General features: G+C 39.1%; 1 protein-coding gene across 2 annotated transcripts in view; it reads right to left on the reverse strand.

The window, feature by feature from the left end:
* The window catches only part of kirrel1b (kirre like nephrin family adhesion molecule 1b), an 81,404-nt gene that overhangs the window by 13,621 nt on the left and 40,782 nt on the right, over window positions 1-27,001 (reverse strand). For both annotated transcript variants that reach the window (XM_063461817.1, XM_063461816.1), the window contains exons 2-10: window positions 19,749-19,898; window positions 13,744-13,893; window positions 12,088-12,245; window positions 9,876-10,026; window positions 8,395-8,500; window positions 7,543-7,691; window positions 6,109-6,236; window positions 5,549-5,675; window positions 3,395-3,495 (exon numbers count right to left, since the gene is read on the reverse strand). In XM_063461817.1, the coding sequence (XP_063317887.1) occupies window positions 3,395-3,495; window positions 5,549-5,675; window positions 6,109-6,236; window positions 7,543-7,691; window positions 8,395-8,500; window positions 9,876-10,026; window positions 12,088-12,245; window positions 13,744-13,893; window positions 19,749-19,898 (1,220 nt within the window). The remainder of the gene's footprint in view (window positions 1-3,394; window positions 3,496-5,548; window positions 5,676-6,108; window positions 6,237-7,542; window positions 7,692-8,394; window positions 8,501-9,875; window positions 10,027-12,087; window positions 12,246-13,743; window positions 13,894-19,748; window positions 19,899-27,001) is intronic.

Raw genomic sequence — 27,001 nt, forward strand, 5'->3', positions numbered from 1 at the left:
CTTCAAAGCCTCTAAAAAAGCAGCCCAAGTGTACTTCAGTTTTAGATTAAGTTAAAAATAAAGACTTGATATATCTGTAAATATATAAATATGTGCCTAATCAACACATCTCCTCCAAGCTGTATTAATGCGATGCTGATCTAATCACCAGCATCTGTAATTTGTTTGATTTTTATCTAAACTCCAACATTTTCTGCTGCAATCATCCACTTTAACCTCAGGGATCAATAATGCTGATTTCACTTTTTCACGATAGCCTCACATCGAGGGACACGCACACACACACGCTCACACGAGCAACAGATGGGCTGTTGTTAAGACGTGTTAAAAGAGACAAAAGCAAGGAAATACATTTTAAGATCGAAAGATTATATTTTCACACCTTGGTAACTGGTACACTATTCCCTAATTAAAATGTGTGCACCGAGTTTTCTGAGTGGGTGAGAAAACAGTTAAACAGAAGAGACACACACAGTGCAGCAAGTGTACACGAGCGGTAAAAACTTGAGCAGGTTTTTCTACTTAAAATCTGCTGAGGTGGAATTCCCAGGGTATTAAATATAGAGCATGACAATATCAAATATACATACACCCAAATGTTGGGCTAATGTACCTCTTAACCTGGCTTGAAAAAATAAAAAGGCGAATGTCATTAAAGACTCAACCAGGGACGGTTTTTGCAGAACGCTTCATTTTCTTCACTCTCTCTCTCTATTTTAATCGCACTTCCTCACAATAATTATGTTGCACCACCTTTGTCTGCATCTCTGTCCCTCTTTCTCAGTCTCTCATTGCTTGCATTATGGACACACACACACACACACACACTACCCACACTTTTTCATACACACACACACACAGCATCATACTTCATATTTTATGAGTCCCTGTGTCTCTGCATTAAGCCTAGACTATAATGTCATATCACATTATACGCTCTGAGCTCTCTGCCAATGCAGCAGGGGGCTGAAGCTTTCTAAAAGCTCTGATTTCTGTCATGTCGGCACTGCACAATTGGATAATTGACGCTGAAAGGTACAAAATTTTACTTTCCCTCCATCTCTCTCCTTCTCATTTCGATCTACTTCACCCCCACTCTCTCTCTCACTCATTCTAGCCTTCAAACTCAAATGGCGTAAGTGGATTTATTTCAGTTCTTTTTGCTTCTTTTTGTGATATGAGTGCATACTCGTCATCGTGTTCTTTTTGAAATTTTATATCGAATGCCATACCACTTATATTTTAACTTATATAAAACCCACTTTAAATTAAATTAGAGTTTGGTCAGGCATTGCTCTCAGTGACTTTAGGAGAAAAACAGCACACACAGCTGCTGGTATGGCAAATTCAGGCGGATACTCAATTACAGTTTTCTGGAAAGGCAATCTGAGAGAAAGCTTTCTTTTAAAAGAAATGATGGTGCTTACTTTGAAAAGGATTACTGAACTGAGCTTTTGGTGCACAGCCTGATTCTGGATGCTGATTGTCTTTATTTGTGGGTTTGAAATTTATGTGATTATGGTATTTCTAAGTCATACTGATGGTATTTCGCAAGAAAACTGAGTCAGTCTTTAGGAAAAATAGCCTGAAAGTGTTCATTTCACGGATCGCAATCCTACATCTTTACAAAGTCACACCTGAGCTCAAAGGAAGACCTTTAACCCACACACAGCACTGGAGGAGGTGTGGGTTGTGTAATGCCTTACTCAAGGGTAACTGTATAAAAGCAGATTGAAAGGGGTTCACTCACTGATACAGGATTCAGATCTTTCAGCAACACATTTCTCTAACCTTCCAATCAGGCGATAACCAGCTCTGAGTAATGATACATATGAGAGGGTCATAATATAATATCTGCATATGGTGACAGGTGGTGACTGGTTTCTGTCTGCAGTCCACTTGCGGTACATGTGTTATTAACCAGTCATGTTTAAGTTTAAATAAATGCACCATTTTATTTATATATTTACAGTTTTGCTCTGCATTCACAAATAATGAATACCTCACAGTCGTGAACTCGATAGCTGTTATCAGGTTACTAGAGCGGATATCCTGAAAACACTCACAGGCTCAAACTTTTAGCTGGTCTTACCAAAGGCTAAGTAGGTAAACTAGCATATAAATGCTTCAAGGTGAATATATCATAAATAAATTACATTTTTGCCAAAAGAAATCTATACCTACTTTTGTTTTTCCTTAATTGCAGGACACTTTTTACTCCTGTGTTGAAAAATGATTATTACATCATAATATGAGGAAAGGATGATCAATACTTTGATTGATCCTGATATAACTAAACTACACCAAAGGTTGTAGACAGTGAAATAAATCTGAAACCAACACTTGGCTGGCTTTGTAATGTGATTGATTCCATCACTGTGAAACTTGTCATGTTTACAATCGATTCCCAAAATAGAGGTACAAGCATCACTGCATCCCTGAGAGATGGTGGAGGATTCGGAGGAGATGATTCATTTAAACTTCAACATTTCTTGGTTCATTTTCTCTTATAATTTCATTTTTTTCCCACATATTTGACTTTAAGAGAACAGTAAACATGCATGTATGGTAGATATTGCAGGATTACACATTGATGTGAGCTTGGTCTTTTATTTGTAACAGCTAAAGACTTCCTGAAAGTTGACATATACACGTGCATCCACTGACTGAATGTATTTTTTTTACTGGTGAAATTGTGGTAATTTGAGTGTCCTACAAAACCTGGGCGGTGACATTTAAAGGCTTGTAGAAACAGCTTTGTCAATAATAGAAAAATATGTCGTAGCTATTTTGTGATGGTGTGAGAGTTACAGCCAATTTCATACCTGCCTGTCATACACCAATTTGTTGTAAATTGCAAAAACTGCAAGCACGTTTAGCCGTGATTTATTAGTTGGATCTTTTAATATGTTTTTGAACATTAAAGTCACAGTGATTTCCATTTTTTAATCACTTTTACTTTTCAATAAAAAGTCTTAAAATGTGCAACTCACCGCAAGCCATTCAAACACAAAACCTTTACAAATACTTTAGTAACATGTAACGTGTGGCGTCAATCGAAGCTGAATCTAATCTACTGCACTCCAACATCTCACTGGATCACGGTGCACAGTTTTGTGTGTGTGTCCTCTTTATTTTCAGCCAAACACTACAGCAGCTGTTTTTGATGAGTCACACCTTCCACCACAGAGGAGGAACAGATTGTTCTCCCGTAATCATTGGAGAACAGTCGCTTATGTCGGTCTTTCGGCCTGTGTGACACAGGCTGGAGAGAGAAAGTAAAAATCATTTTGTTTTCGGGGTGGACGAGGCGTTGCGATCACGATGAGGCAGATGCAATCTGAAAAGGTCAAGCACCTCTGCAGAAGATTACAACTTCCAAGGATGGACTTACAATCTTATCAGGTGGAGGGGTGCTGGCGATGTAACACTTGATCTCCCCTCTCTCCCCTCTGACAGCGTACTGAACTGGATCACTGGAGATGATAGGGGGGCCTGAAAGGGTGAGATAGCACAAGGCAAAGAGAGAGAGAGAGAGAGAGGGATACATGCACAGAGAGGAGGATTACTACAACGAAGAAAAACTGTCATTCATAAAAAAAAATCATATTAATTGGTAGAATTAAGAGAGAACCCCACAAAGCAAATGAGAAAATATTTTTTTTTATACAGTGTCTGCTATTAGAGGACATTCTTTGGCACAAATAATTGCTTTATTAAGGAAAGAAGAGGCATATTCTCTAGTATTAATACATCCCATAGACAGTTCTTCAACCTCTATACCTCTATATTTCAGACTGCATTGATAATAGTGTTTCCTCACTCTGGCTATGTGCTCGAAGATTGGACACAAAGATCTTTAAAAAAGGCCAAGAAAATGCTGAAAGATGCATTCAGAGTCTGGTCATGCACAAAATCCGTGAAATGTCTGTTGCAGGTGGGTAATTTTAATGGTAACAACAACTTTGAGCAAGTTGCAGAAAGATTTTGCTGTTATCTACTGCTTTTCACAAAAACACTCTGAGCAAAGTCACTGAAAACCTGCTCGCTGCAATACTGTCACTCTCTATCACAGTGAATGAAAGACTGTTAACACAGCAACCGCACTGCAGTGCTCTCCTTTTCAGTAATGAAACCGAGCTAATAAAAGTAACACGCATGTAACGGCGCTTGCGTAGCCCACCATCACTCTGTACGAGAAATAAAAATAAATCAGAGTGGAAAATAAAGTTAATGTGAGGAAAATATTTTAAAGCTGCTTTTAGCACTGACCTCTGTATTGATTCACAAGTTGAAAATAACATCCAGTCATCTCATTTTCAATTGTCATGCATGGATTTAATCACTGTGTTTCTGGACTTGACTGTTGCAGTGGTTTTAATCATCAGTTCGAGCTCTCGCAACTGAATCCAGCTGAGGAAAAAACTCTGCTGCCCGGATTTTGATCTGGTACTAAAAAAAATGATCACATTACTCCAGTGCTGGCAAATTTGCACTGACTGCCTGTTAAATTCTCTATTGATTTTAAAATTTTATTCATTACTTTAAAGAATTAAATGGCCTTGCTCTGAAGTATATCAAAGACCTATTAACACCATATATGTCTCTAAATTTCCGTAGATTGGAGAAAGAGGCTCTGCTGTTTTGTAAAAAGGGCGTTTGCCATTCGAGCTGCCCATGGATGATAACTCTTTATTGTCTTTCATCTCTCTCTGTTGTTTGTTATTTCTCTTATTTTTATGTAAATATTATATTTTTATTATAAAGCATATTTAAGTTGATCAAATGTATGACACATGCAATCGTCAGATCAAGTGTGATGCTGAACTATGAAACCAAAGCTGGTGTGCTATACAGTAACCGTGCTCTGCAGAAGTATAAATAGCTCCACTAAAACAATGCATCATGCTTTGCAGTGAGTCATGGGAACGAGGTGGATGGTACAAATACTTTACTGTGTTCACACTAAGTGTCTGATTAGTGAATGAGTGCCAAAATAATCACCAGATCATTAATAAAATGAAAAAAGCTTTTAGCTTTTCATTTGCAAGGACATGCCAATGATTTTTTTCTGTCCCCTTTTCTTGTTTGACCAGGAACTTGGCTATTTAGTGAAGATTTAAGGGGCATTTGTGAACTCTCTTTTTATCACTGTGTTCTTGGTGAATCAGTTTTGATTTATTAAGTACCTGCTGGCCGCTCTGTGAGATTTTGAAATATTGGGTTTTGGCCTGTTCATGACTGAAAAATTAGCTGATTAGATCGTTTGGGTCAGGCCGGAATAAATCAGGTCGGGTCGACAGGCCATACAGTACTGTGCTCCATTCGCTCAGTGGCTTCAGCTGTTAGAGCGATTCAGATAGATGAATGCTTACATTTAACACTAGATCAAATAAACACATCCTGCAGGTCTGTGTGGTTTCATTGTGCCTTGTTCGACATAAATTAGGGCTGTGCTTTGTGTAGGGAGATCTCTTTGCACATGTTGTGAGTTTTGCTAATATCGACACTTTTCTTGATAATGCAGAGTAAGTGAAGATTAACTGACCGTTGACAGTGAGCGTAACCTCGGTCTCTCCCACGCCAATTCGGGGCACGATGGCCTTGCAGACATACTGGCCTGCATCAGCCTGGCTCACTGACTTCAGATGCAGTTGGTTGTTGTTGCTTAGCACCTGGACGCACACACACAGGTAGGGAAAAAAACAGGCTGATGAAGAGGAAAAGAACAGAGATAAGTAGACTGGAGAGATGTTAAAAAAGGAGGTTGGAGGGAGGATTATCTATTTTTAATTCATATAGCATGTTGATTTACTTGGAGGGCACCATTAGTTTTTTTTCCCCTCAAGCTTTTTTTAACTTGTTAGCTAAAAATTAAAAATTTAAGATATGAAGATGGCTTTACAACTGAGCAAACATTAACAAAATCTAGGTCCTTAATATAGATGTGCTTATATATTATATGGTTAGAACTATGACTACATTAGCTGTTCTCACTTTATGTTCTATATATTTCAGTAATTAATAAGTATTTACAGAAATAATACTTTAATCGATCATGAATGGGTGATGTTAGATTTAAGTTCAAAGGTAAAAATGTCTTTTTACCATGCTGGAGCCCTTTTTAGTCCAGGTGAGAGTGAGAGGAGGGTTTCCAGACCACTTGCAGTTAAGAGTGACGTCTGCGTCCACATCCACTGTAACCGGCCTGGGCTCCACTACCAGTATGGGGCCAACTGAAAGAAAACAGCAATCCAATCACCAAATGAGCAACAAAAGGGTTCCTACCAAAGTCAAAGTCAAATTTATTTATATAGCTCCTTTCATACAAAGCAATTCAATGTACTTTACAAAGACAAAAAGCAAAAAGCATTAGGACAAAACAAAAGTACAATAATTACAATTATATTTTATGTAAAAGCAACAAAAACAAAATAGTTTTTAATAGATTCTGCACACCAAAGACCAGAAAAGCACTTTAAAGCCTATTTACACTGCTTTGGTAGTTTTTGCACTAATTTTAAAATTCCCTTTTTAGTCTTTAAGGTTTACAAGTCTACATGCCCTTGCGTCAGACGGCCTCTGAAAATGCTATTGTTTTATGAACTGGGAATGCCCCGCAGAGTCTCCGGTTCTTCTCTTTTATCTGTTCCTCAAAGCAAAACAACAAACATGTAGTGATGCTTTCAGCCATTACACTTCAAGCCACAGCGTTACAGGGAGGGCAGAGGGAGCCCATTAGTACTATTATTAATGGCAGTAGTAAAATTAGTAGTAGTAGGAGTATTCACTTTTGGTGTTTTAATAGAATAAACATTTTTATGTAAATATATTGAAAATTTTAATTATTACATTTTTTTTGGTCAAACTTATTATTTTAGCTATTTTTATGATTTTCAGCAGTCTTCTACACTTTATATTGTATAGAACACATTATATACAATATATTGTACTACAACAATATACAGTTTATTATTGTTTCTCTTTATCATAAAGCATCTTGAAGTGGCTGTTGAGTTGATTTGGTGCTACATAAATAAAACTGAGTTGATTTTCATTTGATTTGTTTAAAAAAATATTGATTAGTTGAACTGTCTAGAAAGTTTGATTACAAAGAAGAAATTATGTTTTATTATAGCAGAATTCATTCATATTCTCTAAGAAATAACTGTTCATTTCACTATCATAAAGGAAGACATTTTTGTGCAACATTTTTCTCTTTTTCTCCTTTTTCACTGCATTCTTTTGAATATGTCCTTAACTATGAAGAACACATTGCTTCTTTCACATTTTGATTATTTACCTAATTCATTGAAGTGTCTTGTTAGAATGTCTTTATGTATAGGCTTTTGACATAAAACTTAGTTTAAACTGAGAGAACACGCAAAAACAGCCTATTGGGAATTTACTCATTGCGGAATACACGAATGGTGTATGGTAACAATATAAATGCAGCATGTTTCTTTAGACAAATAGAGAGCACGAAGCACATTCATGTCATCAGAATCCCACTCAGCTCAGGAGTGTTTGCACTCTACTCACAGTGCACGTCCACAAGGATGCTGACGTTAGTGTTTCCCACGGCGTTAAACACCTGACAGGACACGGGCTCGGTGAAGAATGAGTGATCTGCGGTGGTGACAAACACGCTTTCTCTGGCTCCCTCCAGCAGCACGCCACCTTTAGCCCACCTGACAGTGAGACACACAGCACAACACACAGTTCAACATGTTTCTAAGCGTTGTAAATCATTGTTATGTAGACCTCCCAGTGGGATATTTCAAAAGCATAATGGGTTTTTGAGGTTATCTAAATGTTAGATTTCCACCATAAGACAATGATTCTTTTTGTATTATCAATTAAGCTAACATTTACACGACTTTAATACGAAAACCTGAGGGAATGATTGCAAGAAATTTCTCTTCATTTCTGTTATCCGTGCCGTATCTTGCCAGATACCTGACTCAAAATCAAATAACCATATTGCACATCTTCCATTAGATGACATTTAATGTTCACTCAGTAGGCCTAGTGCCTAAGTACCTGGCAGTGTTCCCACACAGGGACCCTCTGTTGGAGTCTCAAACCTCAAATTACAACCATCGTGTTAAACTCCAGCATTTTGCAGTTCCAGTGCTTCGGTGCTGTCGCTTACGATAAAAGTCGGCGTTTAGCTGTACAAATGTTCAGTACTTTTATCAATTCTGTTCTCTAAGCAGAAATTGCTATTCAGGAGCAACAGCAGGGAGAGGGTATGAGCGCACTCACACAGATGAAAGAAAACATATTGGCTTTAAACATCTTATCTGCACTGCAGGACGAGCATCAAAAAGTTTCTCATAGCCTGAAGTGCACAAAAACCTGTAAACACATATTAAAAAAAACCATCCAGACCTGTAGCCCATGATAGGAGGGTTGGCAGTGGCCTGGCAGGTAAAGGTAACCCTCTCTCCCTCAAGGACAGAGCGAGGCTCGATGGACAGGGTCACGGTGGGAGGGTCTACACAGGGAGAGATACACGTTTGATATATATTCTAAATGAACTTAACAATAATGTGAACATAAATTGTATTTATAAAATATGCATATAGCAGACGGCAATCCAGAAGTACCTTCAACCTTCATTCTTTTAAATGTTCAACAAGGGACACCTCCTATGGTTGCAAAAGGAACTCTGGTAGTAAAGAAAACTCTGGGTTCCCTTATTCTGAGACCTCAGTGAGCACGTTCTGATGAGATTTTTGTTCTCATTTGAAAGTTTCGGTCCTTAGTGAATATAAAAGTGTGCTCATTTTATATATTACAGTCCCCATTAATATCCAGAAGAACAATAAAGCAGATTATGACTTAGGGTGGGCCTAGCATGTGAATGACAAGCAGCTACTGAAAGAGCAAGCAGTGTCACCCAGTTTCCCAGATCTGCCCTCTGCTTGAAATTTCTAAAATGCTGATGGAGAAAATGCTTAAAAAGCCAAAGCTTAAAAACACTTGACTCTGCAAATCAGAACTCACAGCGGTGCCTTTATCTTTTATATAGAGATCATGAGTGTGAATAATATAATGACTGCATACTATATGAACAAAAGTACTGGACCACCTACATATTACAGCCTTGGAAACCTATGCTGTGAAGCGCATGGTGCACAGTTTTTGTGCTGATGTTGCATGAATGCCAGAGGAGGTTTGGAAACCTGCAGTTATTAAGTCAGCAGAGTTTTGGGAATGTGTCTGAGTTTCTAGAGTTTCTAAATGCTTTGCAATAACTCTTCTCACAGCTGATTTTGGAATATTTAGGAGGAACAGTGGCATCCTATTACAGTGCTACACTTAAATTCAGTGAGCTCTTTAGAACAATCCATTCCTTCACAAATGTTTGTGAAAGGCAGGCGGCATGTCTAGGTGTTTGGTTTTATACATCTGTGGATATGGGATTTTCATTCATATTATGTCGTTCAAGGAGAAACTTTGGTTACCTATAGACTTCTGCACTGATCCTATATCTTAAGTAAAACAGTTATTAAAGCTACTTTTTCCTTCTTGACAATAATTCCTAAGTTCACCACCATAAAAACTTTCTGGCTCACCAGGTGATGAAGTACAGTAGATTCCTGAACTGCTTCAGGCCTCCAAATATGTGCTAAAACAACACAAATCAAGCTAAATCAATTTGGAAGACATCCAGATTTGAGAATGTATTGAACATTACTGACATGTATATTATTTTTTGCTGGTAATTACTTCAAGTTGGTGAGTGCTGGCACAGCTAATTAAAAATATTTACTGATTTTGCAGTCTGTCTGCAAAAAATACGCTCTGCTTCATCACCAGAGCATCTATGTGTGTTTAGAGTCTTGCAGACAGGAAGAGTAACATACGGTGAACATTGAGGGTTAGGGTGGTTCGTTTCCCCATAGGTACAGCTGGATTGCTGGCCACACAGGTGAAATTGCTGCCACTGTCTGTGTCGACTGGTGTGATGGGCAGGTAGCTCCTGGTCGTAACCCTTTTCCTGTCTGGCAGCACTTCCTGTTCAACAAAAAAAAAAGGCAAAGACAGGGCAAGCATTAGCAGGGGAGACGACGGGATAAGAGGAATTTAGGGAGAAGAGCCCACAGAGTAAGATCAAAGAAAAGATACACAGAGGAGAGGAAGGATGAAAAAAGGAGAAATAAAGGTAGAAAGACAGGTGGGGGAAGGAAAGAGACACTGGTGAGTTACTAATGGAGCCATGAGAGATGAGAAATAATTGAACATAAATAGAAATCCATGGACAGAAATAGAAAAAAATATATAAAGTATGTGAAGTTAAGAAGGAAAAGAAAGATATAGGAGAAAAGAATTGATAGATGAATCAATAATGTAAACAGTCCTTAGTGGCAGTCATAAAAGAGACGCCATAAATCTTCTTCTGGCGAACATGAACATAAAATCCAGCTTTCTTGGAATGAGGAGGTGGCATTTTTTAAAATGCAGCCACAGAATCTGTCAAGAAACTGTGTACAGCTTTCAGTGTAGTTTAAATGCGTGGTCAGTAACAGGGTAATATAAGAGCAGCATGTAATATGTATGAGCATGTGTGGGGGGCATAAAGCTGGCTGTGATGAGATGTAAAAACATCTGTGTTTGAGTGCGTGAGTCAATGTTTGCTGCTGCATCTCTGTGCATATAAAAGCGCAAGTGTGCATATGCGAGCGAGTGTCTATGCGTGCGCGCGCTTGCAGACCTGCTTTCATGTGTACAGGAGAATATGCGGGATGGCAAGGAATCTGAACACGGAAGAAATGTAACACTGCGACTGTGTGCAAGGTGTCACCAAATACATTTCCTGCCTATATGTGTGTACAAAAGAAAATCTCTGGCAGTGGGTTAATAAAACATGTCTTGGATCTTTGTGTCTTTTAAGTTGTGTCACGACTGTAAAGTGAGGATAGCAAGAGATGTCTGGAAAGCATGTGCTCTGCTTCCGGGTAGAAGGAATGGCTGACACTCGCAATATAAAGTCTACTGAAGTAGGAGTGTAATTAAACACATGTGTTGAGTAGGTGTGCAAGTGCGACAGTATTTTTTTTTTCTAATACAAAAATTATGAAATACCACAAGTACATCTACTTAACCACTAATTTTAATTAGCTGCCCCTGCAAACTCGCTTTAGTGCATCAACTGAATTGTTAAAACACATAAAAATAGAGTCTGTGATATTTTCTAAGACTCACTATGGATGAATGAAGCAATGCATAGCAGCCCAAAGAGGGAAATGCGATGTGCTCTTAGTTTGTTTGTTCTAGTATTAGTTGTTTTTTTTTACACATTAACATTTTCATCTGCTCAGCAGCAACATCAGCATGCTGTGTTAACACTGCACATTTTGATGTGTCTCTACAGCTGACAAAGAGCAGGAAATTTAGGACTGAAAGTTTGTCGTGTCCTCTTTCAGTAAGTTTCATGGTTTAATTTTCATTTCAAAATGTAAGAACTTTGGTGTAACTGTGGCTTTCTCAGTGTGAGGGGAAAAAGACAGTTTAGTTTGATTTAGCAAAGAGATTTCAGTAATGTTTCTGCACCTTCATTGCTGCTACTATAGCCAAAAAAACCCATTGAAAGTTTCTGTCTGTTGATTTATAGGTTAAAATCTGTAACCATTAATCATTTCTTAATAAATATGGTGAGTGTATTGTTGACTAAACAGTAAGGAGCACTTTGTGTGAAATACTAATGATCGGCACACTATTTCTCGACTGGAGGACTTCTGGGAAGCCGCCTGGCCCGAGGTGTGCATACTGTATTTGCCCGTCATAACACGCCTCCAGCAAAAGAAAGCATATAAACAAATAAACAGACAGAGTGGATTATGTTACAAAGATTGCATTGTTCTACAGTTTGTATTACATAGTCTTACAGCGACAAGTGAACTCGTGATCATCAAAATCATCATTATGTGAGCTTTACAAACTCCCCTTGGAAAAACACACACACACACACACACACGCGCACACACACACACACACACACACACACACACACACACACACACACACACACGTGTGGCTGCTATTATCTGCATGTGTGCATGGGTGTGTATGAGTCACCGTGGAGTGGTAGGCCCCCTCCACAGGAAGGCCATTCTTGGTCCACTGGATGTGCGCTGCAGGCTTGGCCCCACGAGTCACACAGGTCAGGTTGTGTGAAGTACCAGCCATCAGCAAGAGCTCGGGGGATCCCTCGACCACTGGGTCCTCAGGGGGAACTGAAGGGGTGATATGCAAATTCATATTTTAAAATGACACATTTATGTAAGTGTTAACACATGAATAAAGAAAAAAACGTTACATATACATATAGTACACCATAAAAACACATAATACTGTAAAACCTTTCATATATATCAAAAGACTAGAGGCATGATTTTCATGTGTCTTTTTTAGGTATTAATGTCCTATTTAACACAAATTAGCTTCTTGGTTAAGCTAATTGTTTAAAGGGGTTGTTCACCCTCAATTAAATGTACATATTTTCCTCATGCATTTCCTGTTTTGTTTAATCTAGTGGGTTTTTTTGTTTCAGTTGCCCAGTTCTGGAGATACTAGCTTCACCCAAGTGCCAAAAACAAGCAAACAAACTAAAAATCAGCAGCGATGTCTCTCTCCAGAAAGCATGACCCAGTTACTCAAAAAATCCACAATTTTGTTGTGAGCTGTTTCATAGGAGCTATTTTCTTACCTCTGTCTGCATCCGCCCACCAAAGGAAGGATGCAGCTAGCTAACATTACAGCTCGGCTGAAGGAGGTCGTCTTTAATGTTTACACCCTGTCACACTGTCACTAGAATGAGTTTCTCGTCACGAGTAGATGCACCCTACCTTCTGCACAGAGGTATGGTTATTGGAAGTAGTTTGGTAGAATAAAATTAGACCTGCATAAAACTTCTAACTGGTTTGTTGCCTTGCTTGGTTATATTTAAGAGAAAGCAACTTCTCTATAGCCAATATCTGTAAAAATGGGCAATTTACCCCAAAACTATCTACATGGACTAACAGCACTCAGAGTCAGAGGAAATATATACACATTGGGTGAACTACCCCATTAATGTAAGTATATGGAGATGGTTAAGATGTCCCAGATTATCAATCAGATTGGCAGTGTTATGTGATTGTAAGTAACACCCATTTTCCTAATTATTTACGTTATCATTTACCAAACCTTCTAAATCTTGGTAAGCAAAAAGTAGAAATGCTGGTTGCCTAACCTGCAAGTTGCATACACAGCTGCAAAAGTCTTTCTTACTTTGAATTCTTGTGCGTTTACAAAACCAGCACAGTGCAGGGACATTTTGAAGCTAATAGGTGAGACCTAGGTGTTGGTTAATTTGTTTTCATGCAATATTTTGTGTATTAGTGTAGCCTGAACTGAGATTTTTTTTTGTCAGACATCTTCCTGAAAGGGTTTGGGTAGTGGCAGCTCAGTTGTTTTTAAAGCTACAGACTCTCAAACAGCACATTTGGGATTATAACAAAAGCAAGCTGGCACTGAGGCTTTGTAGAAAGAACAATTTCTGCAATTTCCACTTAAATTTTAAGGATGTGGAAGATTCATATTAACTTATGACAAAGTTGGTTTAATGAAAGCAAAAAGGAAACCCAAAGATTTACTGAGAGGATTCAATGCATAATTACTTAACTAGTTAGAGGAAAATCAGAAAAATGCATCAGGAGAAGACCCCTGTATCAGTAGCAGCAGGGTACTTACTGAGTACATTGAGCTTGGCCCTCCTGGAGCGCAAGGCTGCCTCTGTGGCCTGACACTCATAGAGAGAGTCATCAGAAAGCTCGGCGTTGGAGATCTCCAAGTTGTACTGGCCGATGTCGAGAGAACGCAGGATACGATACCTGGGCCACGCTGTTGAACAAACCCAGCAAACTTTCAGTTAGAGAGCATATAATTCACACTGTGACTCATTTACTTCAGTCTGTTTTTATTACAGTCACGCCAAGTCACATACTTTTTCATACATAGTGAGCCAACTTGAAGGGAAGAATGATTGTTCTGAAATGATGAAGTGCAGGAAGAGACATTAAATGCTTCAATTACAGACATGAGTCATCACAACAATACTGGATTCACTGAATGATCTGTATCTGCTGTTTCTGAGGAGGAAAGTATATATTTTTTAGAAATACTCAGTGATGATTTCCTGTTGTGAAATATTTTGCTTCCACCTCACTTAGAAGAAAACAAGCTGGTATATTTCACATTTACCCTTTCTTGTGAGATTGTAATGAAATCTATGTTAAAAGTTATTCCTAAGCTATCCAAAATCTGAAATTCCTAAAAAAAAAAAGTTTAGTCTGTGCTACAAGTAACTGATAATAAAAAGAAATTCAGTAAAAATCTGAATTCAGTAATATTCCTAAATAGAAAGTAGACCTTTCAATCAGTCTCTCATTTTCTGAAAAGAGATGTCACTCTTGAATTTTTTAGGTGATGTTTTGCAGACTGTAGATAAATTTCATTCACCTCTGTTTTGTCTGGGGGTTGCAGTCAAAAGCTCAAACTTTATGACTATAAATTAAAACTGTGTGTGTCTGTAACACAACATATGTCACAAAAAACACAGTTTCTCAGTAATAATGGTGAACTAATCATTTAAACTGTAGTTCCTTGAGGTACTTGTCATGTCTTTTATATAAAGACCATAAAAAGAAAACCCCAAAACCTCTTCTCCATCTTCTTTCATTCAGTTTTTAATATTATTTCTGTCCTTCATGTAACCGTGCAACAGAGGACTCGGACCTGATTTGTTCACAGGATAAAGCAAATGTAAAAGCTCTTTTGAAATGGATAAATGCTGAACCCCGATTGTTTTACATCCATCACAGGCAGAGAACAGAGAGCAAGGCGACACATATTTATGGGAAAGTGTCAAAGCTTTTTATCATAATACACAGATAACATGATTTATTGAAGACCTTTTTTCATTAACCACAGCATCTGGAGATCACAATGATATGATATGCCCTCTACACAAACAACACAAGGGGGGTAATGAATGCATGAGGACACACGCATAACGGCAGTATAGTAACACAGTTAGCGATAAACAGCTAAATGGTTTTTGCACTAACACTGATCAAACGTGGCCACATATTCAATAACGCCACATCAATTCCTGCAGAATTACGGGCTGCGCTGTTCCAATTACAGCACCCTCTTTTTCTCTCTTTGAACCCTCAACTCGCAGACAAAGACATAATTGAGCGTGACATCCCACTAGGGGGCACTCATTGATCCTCCGTGCCCAATCCTAACATGACATCATGGATTCAGATGGCAAAGGCAGGCAAGCAGGCAGGCAGTTGGGGTGCAAGGAGGAAGAAGGAGGTTGGGTGGAGGGGGACAAAAGTATTAGTGGAGATTACATCATCCACTCCAGCACCTCGCAGCATAGCAACCACAGAGGTGAAAGCACCCTGGGGAGAAGGAGAAGAAGGAGGAGGAGGAGAGGAGGAGGAGGTTGAGGATGAACAATAAACTGCCACCACTTATGCCTGCAGGTAGTGAGAAGATGCATGTGTGTTTTGGGTATTTGCGCTGTTACGTGTAAACATGATCCACACATGTAGGTGGCTGTACACTGATCATATATTAACTGGATTTAAATTGTATTTATCTGACATTTTACAGGCGCAGCCAGGTGATGTCTAGAAGCTGTTTTGGTCTGTGAATGAACGCAGATCTCCTGCGTATGTGTGGGTGAGCTAACTTCAGGTGAGAATTGCACTGCACAATCTGTACGCCTACACTGTCATCCACAGCTGTATGTAATCATACAGGGCGCATAATAAAAACCACTTATACATCATACATCAAACATCTGCACCTTAATGGATCACAAATGAATTAATAATATTTGTTGGTGCAAATGTTTACAACTTGCAGACTTCACGACATGGCTTCAAGTTCAGGTTATGAGATGGGCAAAAGGCTGAGTGACCGTGTGTCACGGCGGGAAGAATGGCAGCCGACGACTAAGGATAAAAGATGGACCGAAGGCGATGATAGATGGTTAAGAAGCAGGAAAAGAGACAAAGAGGACAACATGTTTATCAAATGTGTTTGTCAGCAGGGCCATGCTGTAAAAGGCTACAAGGACAAAGAGAGCATTACCAACAACAAAATGAGAGCGGGAGGAGGAAGGGACGGGGATGGGACCGACAGAGAGGAGAGGAGAGTGAAGAAATAAAAAGCAATAGAGGGGATCTGGGAAGCCAGCAAGTGATGGTGAAGCTGTAGTTTTAAAGATGAAGGAGCAGGAAATAAAGGCAGTGTGAGGGAGAAAGAGAGAGCGAGAGAAGGCGAGAGAGAAGTGCAGACCTTTACTGAACCTGTGAATTAAATTGAGTTGAACACAAGATTCGCATCACATGTCAGATTATCACTTGTGTGACTGTGTGTACGTGTGTGTTTTGTGTCAGTGTGTGTGGGCGGTGTGTGCGTGTGTGTGTGGGTGGACGGGTATGTGGTGTTTTTTGCGTGCTATACAGCATGTAGCGTTCTTTGTGGATGAATTTACAGTGTTATGAGAAATGTGATGGGTGATTTAGAGCTGAAAGTCTGTGCGTGCTAATGTGATATTTGTAAGTGCTAATACAAAAGTTTTTCTCTTGCATTTTGCATTTTGTGAGAAGATGAAATTGCACATTAAAGCAAAAAAAAAAAAAAAAAGCAACATTTTCATGCATAAATAAAAGCTTTCCTAACTATTTCTCAATAAATTGTTTAAAATAGCTTTAAAGGCAGAATGAATGAAAGCTGTGTAGTTAGTTTTTCTTCCATCTGTCCTTTTTCTGTGGATTATGCAGAGTTGGATCAAGGTGGTTGTAGGCTTAGCGGGTAAATTCTAATGTTTCTCTCCTTAAAAACATTTTTCAACCCCTAATGAAGGATTCAGATGTGTCCACAGGTCAGATGAGTTGTATCATCTGTCTTGGGTCTACCCTTTGTATCACAGGGTCACATACCAGATGGAAAATCAACTGTGAAAGCATCCAGTCAAAGTTGCTAAAATGGTATTTAGATAAGATCCCGGGACTGGCTCAACTCGATCCCTTCGCAAAGGAGCACCAAGTCCTCTCAAAGACCCCTTGGTATTTTAAAATATTTCACATTGCATCTAAGAACCTCAGCAGCCTTTATTCTTTCAGTCACTACCCCAAACTTGACCCTAGGTGAGAAGACTGACTGGTTAATAGAAAGCTTCACCTTCCAGTTCAACCCCCTTTCCACCAAAGTGCTCTGGTACCATTTTTGTGAAATACTGATCCCTTGATACTTCAGTTGACACATGTATAAAACACATGTAAACTGGAAGAACAATTTTTCCATCACACCTCAGTAACTCTTCCAGCATGAAGACTTAGTCTAATGTGGTATAGCAGGAGTGAAGCAGGATTAATCCTTAGTCCAGAGTTCAACAGCCAATCAGAACCTCCCTTTGAGCACCATATATGAGCTTAGCCAGGCATGCTGAGCAGTTACATTACAAATTACAACAGACCTTTTCTCCCTTATTCTGGTATCCTGTTATACAGACACTGTCCCCGACCTCCACACGACATGAAAATGCATCTTCGCCTAGACGGTTTAACAAGGTCCGGAGCTTTCAGACTCTCGTGGAGAATTTAAGAGCTCCTTTACTACCTCTGAAGTTTTGCCTCCTCCACAGAGGATGTGTTAGTGGGATTCAAGAGTTTCTGAAAGTGCTCTTTCCACAGCAAAACAATATCCTCAGTTTGGATTACTGCTAAGCATAGCCTGGGCTAAGACTTGCTTTCCTTTTGCTGAGTAGTGTGAAGGTTTGTCAGAACTTCCCTGGATCAGCTGAAAGTCCTTCTCCACAGACTCCTTCACTTGTCCTGCATTTAAATTTTGGATCCACAATCACCATAGCTACAGCACTTTAGACCTGCTGGTACGGTCTGGTACATCCCCCAGGCTAACTAGTAGGGATCAGTAATACTACAGACTGCTTAGACCTTATATGTTACACTGCAAAAGTATATTTGCAATACTCCCAAAAGTCTATTCATTTAACATAACATGTGAGTTTGAGAAACTCAAAAATCATAATCACAGAATAATTTTTTTTAAAACTTATGAAAGTATCAAAGGTATTGACTTAATTTTTGACACTTGAAAGTTGTCTTACTGCTGAAGCTAACACATTTCAGTAGGTGCAACTTTACCTTGAAGACACCTTTCGCAATTTCATTATGGCTAAGTGAGCAGTTGGCGAGGTTTCGCAGTCAGCATTTTCCATAAAAACTATCTGTGATCACAGCAATCTGCTATAGTGACAAAAGCAACAAGGTTTTTTGTGCAGCACCGAACACGTGTTTATCAGGTATGTTTCTCCATCGACAGCAAACAACCTTCCATAACGACTCACCAGCTGATTGGGAATACACGTTTTTCTGAAGCTGCCTGTGTTTACCAGGGGGTCTCTGACTGGTCTTTAGTCTGGGGACTGGGGATTTAAGTGATCAATTTCACCGTAACTGCTAGCAAATGACCAGGGAAAAATCATTTTTCACGAGTAGCTAGTGATTTCAAGCCAGTTACCAATTGGTTTGTAGGGATGTATAACTGCAGCCTTAAACAATAAATGATTGATTTCCAATAACTTGATTTGGCGTAAGTAGTTAAGAATATGGGTGGATGGAGAGGAGCTTTCATGGACTGTTAGTTAGAACAGAGGTTTTTTTAGAAATCATCAGTTTCTTTTTTCTACATGTTGTTTTTTTCTATACTTCTCAAAAATACGAATTTGTAAAAGTAGTCATCTTATTTGCATTTTTATTTATGTGTTTGTATATTATGTATAATTGTATAGTTCTCTTTCTTTCCAACACTTTCATTTGTATAAATCAATAATGCACAGCCGATGAAGGTGAAACGATATGGTAGTTACCTGATTAATGTGTTATATGGATGTTAAATCTGAATACTTGATATGCTGCACATTCTTAATTCTGTTTCAGTGAGCCTATCAGCTCATTTTCTTTCCTTTTATTTTACCTGAAAGTTATCCTGGACAGAGGTCTATAAGCAGCCTTATTCATAAGCAATGCTAGCATTCAGTAAGCCACAGTGGTCAAAAGCTTGTTTGCATAGTTTGAAGAAAATCAAGGTGAGGTTAGTTGAGAATGACATTTTTTGCTTTTCTTATTCTTCTCCTGGCCTCTCATTCTTTGATTTTGCATTTCTGAGTTTCGTCTGATTATTCCACGTATACAGAAAAAAAACCTGGGTGTCTGTTGTGGCTTTGACCCTTTGACTCTCACTTTTGGCTGCTTGTGATGTTTCCTCATCTTTAAAATGAAGCATATTCTACTGTTGCACTCATAGTAAGTCATTCTGGATGTGCGTGTCGGCTTAAAATGTAAATGTGAATGTGCGTCTGCTTTTGTCAGCAGTGTGAGGGATTTTCTCTAATTCAGCATGATATACAGGACTCATTTTTGCCCAGATTGTCACTCACACGCTCTTAACTCCCTCTCGCATGGTACAGTGTTCATTGCCTTAATGTTAAAAAACCCCTACACTTTTCAACCATAATAGCTTTTGTCAGGGTTCTTAGACTCCAAACTGAACCAAAACCGTAGCTGAGTTATTCCCCTTCTCCACTTCACTTTGATCCCTACAGCTGGGTGAAGCTGCATTTTTTTCTGTCCCTATTCTTTCCCTTCCTTTACCTCGAAGACCCTCTCCAATGCCGAGTGCCAGGCCGTCCTTGGTCCACTGCACGATGCCGCTGTAGTTGAAGACGACACAGGACAGCACCACCCGTTCTCCCAGCACCACTGACTGGTCCGCGGGCTCTTGGGAGAAACGAACACACCACACTGCAACAGAGGGACAGAGAGGGGGATCAATTTTAAGTTCCTTTCACTGTGACCTGGCCATGAGCTGGCATTTTTATTGCACTGTATCGAGCTACACAGTCCCTCTCTGGTCTTATTGACTTCTGTTTGTCCATATGGAGGTTGCTGGGTAATTTGTTGTGTGCTTTTATTGAATATAGGGTGTTTTTATTGTTTCTTTTATTATGTGTTTTTACAATGAGTGTATTTTAATATGAACCCGGTTTGAGTGAAATTTCTCTTACAGGAATAAACATGAACTCCATGCATATATAGTGTTCATTATTATTATTGTCTTTTTTTCTGGTCAAGAGTCCATTGCTTGAATTTTGTATATTTTTCATTCCTCTGTGTCTTTTCTCTCTGTTTTGTCTCTTTGCCTCCTTTTTAAGGTTTTCCCTGGTCTGAACTGAGGCTTCTGTGCAAAAGTGTGTGTGTACATGCATGGATGTGTAAGCGAACACTTGTGTAGCAAGAACATCATTGCAAGCTGTTATACAGCCTGCTCTTTTTCATCACACACAGTACAAAGGATTTTGCTTACACACACACATTTCCTGCAGCAAAATAAGCCTTTTGGCTATCGCAGTGCCACTAAAATACACAGATAGAAAACTACAAGTGTAGAGCAGGCATACATTAACGCGCTCGCTTAAAGAGAGAGTGTCAGGTGAGGAGGCGAGGCACTAACCCGGCGCTATTTTCAGCCGTTTGCATCATCAGGTAAAATTGTTTCATATTCTGGAGAAAGTCTTGCAAGAAGGCACGTTAATTAAGGCAGAGAGAGACTGCGCTGCCTTAGATGACACATGCACACGAACGTGCACGAGCACACATACACAAACACACTGAAACTTGCAGAGACAGAAGGTTTCTCACACATGCAACAACCAATTTATGCAGTTGTGCACAAACGCACTATATCACTAACACAAATGCAGTTGCATACTCAGTCTGTGGAAGTGTGTATATGTGTGCACTTGCACACATATACACACTTCCACAGAGTTTGCGTTTGTCTTCCCGTGGGCTATTCTGTTCTTGGATCATGGTTAAAACAATCCTATTAGCTAATTAAGGCAAAACTGGTTAATAAAGCGAGCCGTGGCTCTGAGGGACACATCTCAGTGGGATTCAACCACAAAGGTGCAAACAACAGGGCGATTTACTGATTTGTCAGGAGGATTACATGACTTGTCATGTTATTTGTGTGGAAGGCTCGTTTAATGAAGGCAGGACATTTTAAAACTTCACAAGAAGAGCTTTGATGTTTCGTCAACTTTCCTTTTGAATGCTGATTCAAGAAGACAACTGTGACGACTGTGAGCTGATAGCTGTGTAATTTATTTTGAAGTTTAAAGGAAAAACTGCCTTAACACACTTCACCATTCTTAAAGTGGCTGTTGCTTGGTTGTGCTTTTTGTTGAGATATTATTTCCAGAAGCGACAGTTTTTCCACTTAGTTCAAATGTTTAAACAACCTGTTAGGTTTTGTGTTCACTCTTATTTTGCTTCAAGTTATAGAAACCCCAGGGGAGGTCAGGTTATTAATTTTCATCAGAGTTTAAAATCTCATCCTCAGACTTTTTAATTCTCCTTTAAGCTTTTGGCTCTTATGACATGTTTAAATAGCAAACATTTAACAGCGTGTATCGCCTTTTTAGTTTGTTTTGTCTCTTTTTTCCTGTACTACTGTATTTCTCCTTAATGTAAAACATTTTGTAATCATAGTTGTAGAGCGCTGCGAGTCATGTACTTCTGTATTCAGTAGTTTCAAATAAAGGCAAACTGTTCATAAAATGCTGGCATTTTTAGGCAGAATGTGGAAAAAAAAAACTTTAATTAGTTCAGTCATTAGTTAAAATCCAAGCTGCTTTCCACTTTCAGCCCCTAAAATTCTCATTAATCTACTGGGAAAGATACAATGACACCCTTAGATTTCTGCACAATCAATCAAAATGCAACACACAGAATATGGAAGCTGTGCTGCATTTTCAGTGCATGGTACAACTCGACCACTCTCTTGTTATCACTCACTGTGCACACATGGATCACTCACAGTTCAACCCAAGTTCAACACATCTTGTAAGGTTGCCAAAAGGGAGAGTAAAAAAGAACATACATGAAAGCAGTCGCTCCAGCACAAATAAAAGAAAATATATATGTGTGCGTACAAGGAGTCATGCAGTATCACATACACTACATAACAGAAGATTAAGAGTTTGTTTAAAAGTTTATTTACTTTTACTGCATATTATTAGAACGGTGAGATAAAACAATCCACTAGCACACGAGTCAATAAAATAATTAAAGCATATCTACTTTTATATACAGTATGATTTACTACATGAATATAGAATGTTAATGGATTTTATTTCTTCTGATATGTTAAACAACCCTGACGCAGAGGCAAAAATATCCATTCTAATGTTAGTTCTTGCAAGCCATATTTAAATTGCTTAAATTTCTTAAACAGCTGCTGCAAGCCACCCAGAGACCCACCTTGACTCCATCTCCTAATCTTCATGTTATAGCTAATCTAATCCATGTTGTTCTTGCCTTTTTCTGTACTTGGGGTCTTATCGCTGCTCTCTCTCTGTCTTTTTCCTTTTTCCTTGTATGAAGAGGTATTCCACCAAGTAAAAATGAATGAAAAGGAAAACAGTAATCTTCTTTGTCTATAGTTCTCCTGATTGAAACACATTTTTTCACACCTGGTCTATGATAAACAGGTGATAATGTTCCCCGGCTGTAAAAATGTGCATTCTTAGGTCTTTAATCTTAAAAAGTGAAAGTCAAACAGAATACCTTAAAATAAAACTACGAACGTGGGAGCTGCTTCTCTTTCTGAGTGGAAAAAGAAGGAGCTGCTGGGTTGTGCCTGCTAACTTGAGTGATTTACATGTGGGTCATGTTATGCATGATTTATGCAAAATTAACAGCTATTATGAGCAAAGGCCCTCATCTTCGTGTATAACTCTGTACAGAACAACACATGTTCTCACGGGACTGACTGTGATGTGTTTAATCTGTGTGTAACTGTGTAGGAGAGAGAAAGAGAGAAGTAGTGACAGAAAGACATGAAGGAGGAGACAACAAACATTTCTGTTTGTGTGCTGTGAAATGCATGAATGTGTGGGTGTGACTGCGTGGGTATACACTGATCAGCCACAACGTTAAAACCACCTGTATAATGTTGTGCGGTCTGTTACCAGCACAGATCTGATCAGTCAGGGCAATAACTTAAGACCTCTAGGACTGTCAGTGTCTATAGTGGAAAGTTAGCAGTGGATCCTGCAGCGTTTGAATTGCAGCGTGCATTTGTGGTTTTTGTTTTAGAGGCTGGATTAATACCTTTAATATCTGTGCTCCAGAGCAGCATTTACATTGAGGCTGGGCACAACGTTGTGTTGGAAGAGGCCAGAACCACTGGCCAGTGCAATCACAGGCAGTGTTTTTGCTCTGCAACAATGCCAGTGGTAGGTAACACGTGTCAGTGTTTTATCCAAATGTATTCAAGGACAGTTTAATGCAGAACATTAGATTTTAACTTCACCCATCAGTGGGTTTAAAGTTGTGGCTGCCTGGAGTAGATTTGTGTGCATATTTGTGATTGAATACGTGTGTCTGCAGTTTGTCAGCTTGAAGCAGGGATTCAGATCAGAGAAGTGAGAGCTGTACAGACAGAGAACAGAGATGTAATTAACCCTACGGGATACCCCACCAACCCGCTGCCTCCACCAGCATACACACACCTCTGTCTCTCTCCCCTCTATCATTTTCTCCATTTTCAAACTCCCCGTGTATTTCTTCTCACATGTGGTCAGTTTCTCTACATTTATATTTCCTTTATGTGTTGCTCTTTTTTTTAGCCTCTCTACATTTTCCTCAAATCTCTTTTTCTTTTTTCTTGTCAGTGTTTCCAAGTTCATCCTGTTTAACTTTGACTAGCCCACCTCTTTTAATACAGTCTGACTCTTTCCATCCCTATTTCCTCTCCTTCTTTGTGTATTTTTTCAATGCAGCAATGCACAATTTTTATAGCTTCTTCAATCCCCCTCTCTTTTGTTCTTTGGACCCAGCTCGTTGTTTCTCCACCTCCCTCCATCTTCTCTCTTTCCTCTCCCGCTTCACTTCACTACCCCTCTAGTACTCCAGTATTTCCCTCATTATCTCTCTGTATCTATGAACATTTTTTCCATGTTTTTTATATATTTCTCACTTTTCTTCGCCCTCTCTCCTATCCACTGTTTTCTGCTGCAATTGTCTCTTTCTGTCTCAGCCTCCTCCTCACTCTCCTTCTCATCTTTACATCCCTGCATCATTACCCTTGGGGATAATCTTGGGCATATCTTCTCTTCCTCTTTTTTATTCTCATTGCATAATGACCCATTGGTACAATAGACACAGCTTCACAATAAAAGCCACAGTGCCCTTGCATATTATCTGTAATACCTTTAATATCTTTTATTCACTTTGGTCTTTTTTTCCCTTCAGGCTGAGCTTTGTTAAACATCAATACAAGCACTATCTAACTAGCCCTATCAATTTCTACTTGAAGCGTACAAGTCTTTCTGTATTATAAAGAAATTCTACATTTTGCATTAATGCTGAAGTATTAACATTCAGTGGCGACTTGGAATAGAGGAGCTGCACTAGAATCTCACACAGAAGTGTAGGCTGAAGGGGGAAGCTGAGCAGCAAGGATGATTTTAGCCAGTGAATTTGTACTGTCAAATAATTCATAGACTTTCATAATGAGTAACCTAGGACATCGGTTCATGCGAACATTTATGCAGGTGATTAACCATGTAAGAAATGTTTGCCTTCCCTTGACACTTGACTTGATAAGTAGTTGTATGCCATCCATCCATCCTTCCATCCATAACTGCTAATTCGGGCTCACAGTGGTATGGAGGCTGTCCCAGGTATCATAGGGAAATATGGTGTATACCTTGGTGTCTATTGTGACTGCTCCCACAAAGCTGATGTATGTTTCAGAGCATTTTTAATGTTGTATTGTGGTCTGCATCAGCCCTTTCACAGCTGTCATTGTATAACACTGAATGCATTGTCTTTTTCACTTCAAAACTCATCTTTTCTCCAAATGAAAAGCCACTTGCAAAGAAACAACACAATACGAATACACATAGCTCTTGTTTTGTCAGGGGTGCCGGGTACAGGAAAGACTTAGCACCTTGCTTACTGCAACCAAAGACTTTAACAAAGGATTAGAAAGAAGTTTAAAAAGGGTGCTGTTTGGGTTGAAATAACCACTTCCAAAAGGTTAGGGAATGATTACTTTAGTGGTTAAAAAAGGTTTAAAAGGGAAATGGACCGTAGTCTCCTTTGTGAAAGTCATAAATTTTGTCAGCCCATTGATTTACTTTAGGAAGGAGTGCGGCCAAAGGTTTGCTCTGCACAGACAATCACAGTCGTAATCTACACAACCACCAAACGATGAACGCAGTGTTTCTTAGAAAAAGACGTTTACTATAAAAAAAAAAAAAAATCAAGAAACCATAGTACCTGTAATAAAACTGCAACTCTTCTGCAGTTTTGACAGCTGGCAGTGAAATAAGATGGTAACCTGACTTGGTGTCAGCGCTGCTGCACAGTACAGGTGTGTGTCCCCATATAATATTTGCCACTATCCCTTTTTGCTCAGTTATCTTGCTGTGATAAGCACAAATGAATCTATCACATAACTTCTTATTCCGAGTGCAGTTCACAGGTTTTTGATTAGCTCAAGGATAAAAAAAAAAAAGAACAGAAAGAAATAGGCTGAGTGCAGCTGACAGGAATGCATAAAACTGGTATTTCAGGCAGCAATCAACTTTTCAGTGCTCTCTCTTCTCCTGTGAGCTAAACAATAACACTGCTCACTCATATCAAATCATAACTTTCATGCAGCGCTCTTCTTTTTGGAATTTGAGTTTATATGAAAAGGAAGGAAGTCTTTGTAACAAGAAGAAATCGGCTGACATTTTAACTGCCTTGACTTTAAAGTGGGATGTCTTGTCATCTTATTAGACATGGTCACAGTACTCCCCGAGGAATGCAGCTGCTGATTCCAAACAGCGAAGACCTCCAAGGTGGCCATCAGAGGCCAAATGCAATTTCCTACAAGCAAATGTAGAAATGAAAAGGCAGTTTGTGAGGTTTGTAACCCTAAACTGCACATCTCCACACCCTGAAGCATTCATGCTTCTAACCCCCCACCCCAAAAACTGCCACGCTGACCCTTTCCTTGTATTCATATCCCAGCTCTGCCTCTGGGCTATGGCTCGCTCCCATTTCAACTACCACACACCACTCTCACTCAGGAGAGAGAGCACGCTGTGTCTACGTGTGTATGCGAAAGCATTGTTCGTGTTTACACGCATGCCTGCATGCGTAGCTGTCATTGTTGTGTTGTGTACACCCCGCGCATATATTTGCCATTTCCAAAAAAGGCAGCAAAGGGCAAAGTGTGGCTGGAAGAGTAAAAAAAAAGGTGTTCGCCTCAAAGAGAGAAAAGGAAAAAGAAAGTGTTTGTGTGTGTGTTTGTGTGTACGTGCATGTGTGTGAAGGAACAAAAAGAAAAGAAAAGAAATTAAACAGCATATAGATGGCTAACATCCAGTACTAGGAGAAAAATTATGACTCGTAATAAACTCTCCAGGCATTTATGTGATATTAGTAGCTTATAAGACTAATATATAAAATCATAACACTGAGAGAAGAAGAAAATGTGTAATAATTTTCTGAATAGTTACTGGGGTAGGTGCTCTGCCTCTGTCATCTATGACAATGAGACATCACATAAGCGTATTTAAGCTATCATGACAGTTAGTTAGTTGGTGCATTACATTTTTTAAATGGTCTAAAAGACATCATTGTGGTGTCTGAAATACATTTTTTATGCTTCCATAGTTTTAGAAATAATTCATCTACATTGCCGTATATTTTGATTTACCACTCAAAATGCTTTTGGGCCTTAAAAAGCAAAGTGCTGTATTACTTTGCAGCATGAACATGACTGTCAAATATTTGATGTCTGACAAAATTATGGATCTATTATTGACTTGTAGAGTCCAGAAATT

This window comes from Pelmatolapia mariae, linkage group LG18 (genome assembly GCF_036321145.2).
Source record: "Pelmatolapia mariae isolate MD_Pm_ZW linkage group LG18, Pm_UMD_F_2, whole genome shotgun sequence".
NCBI classification, from domain to species: domain Eukaryota; kingdom Metazoa; phylum Chordata; class Actinopteri; order Cichliformes; family Cichlidae; genus Pelmatolapia; species Pelmatolapia mariae.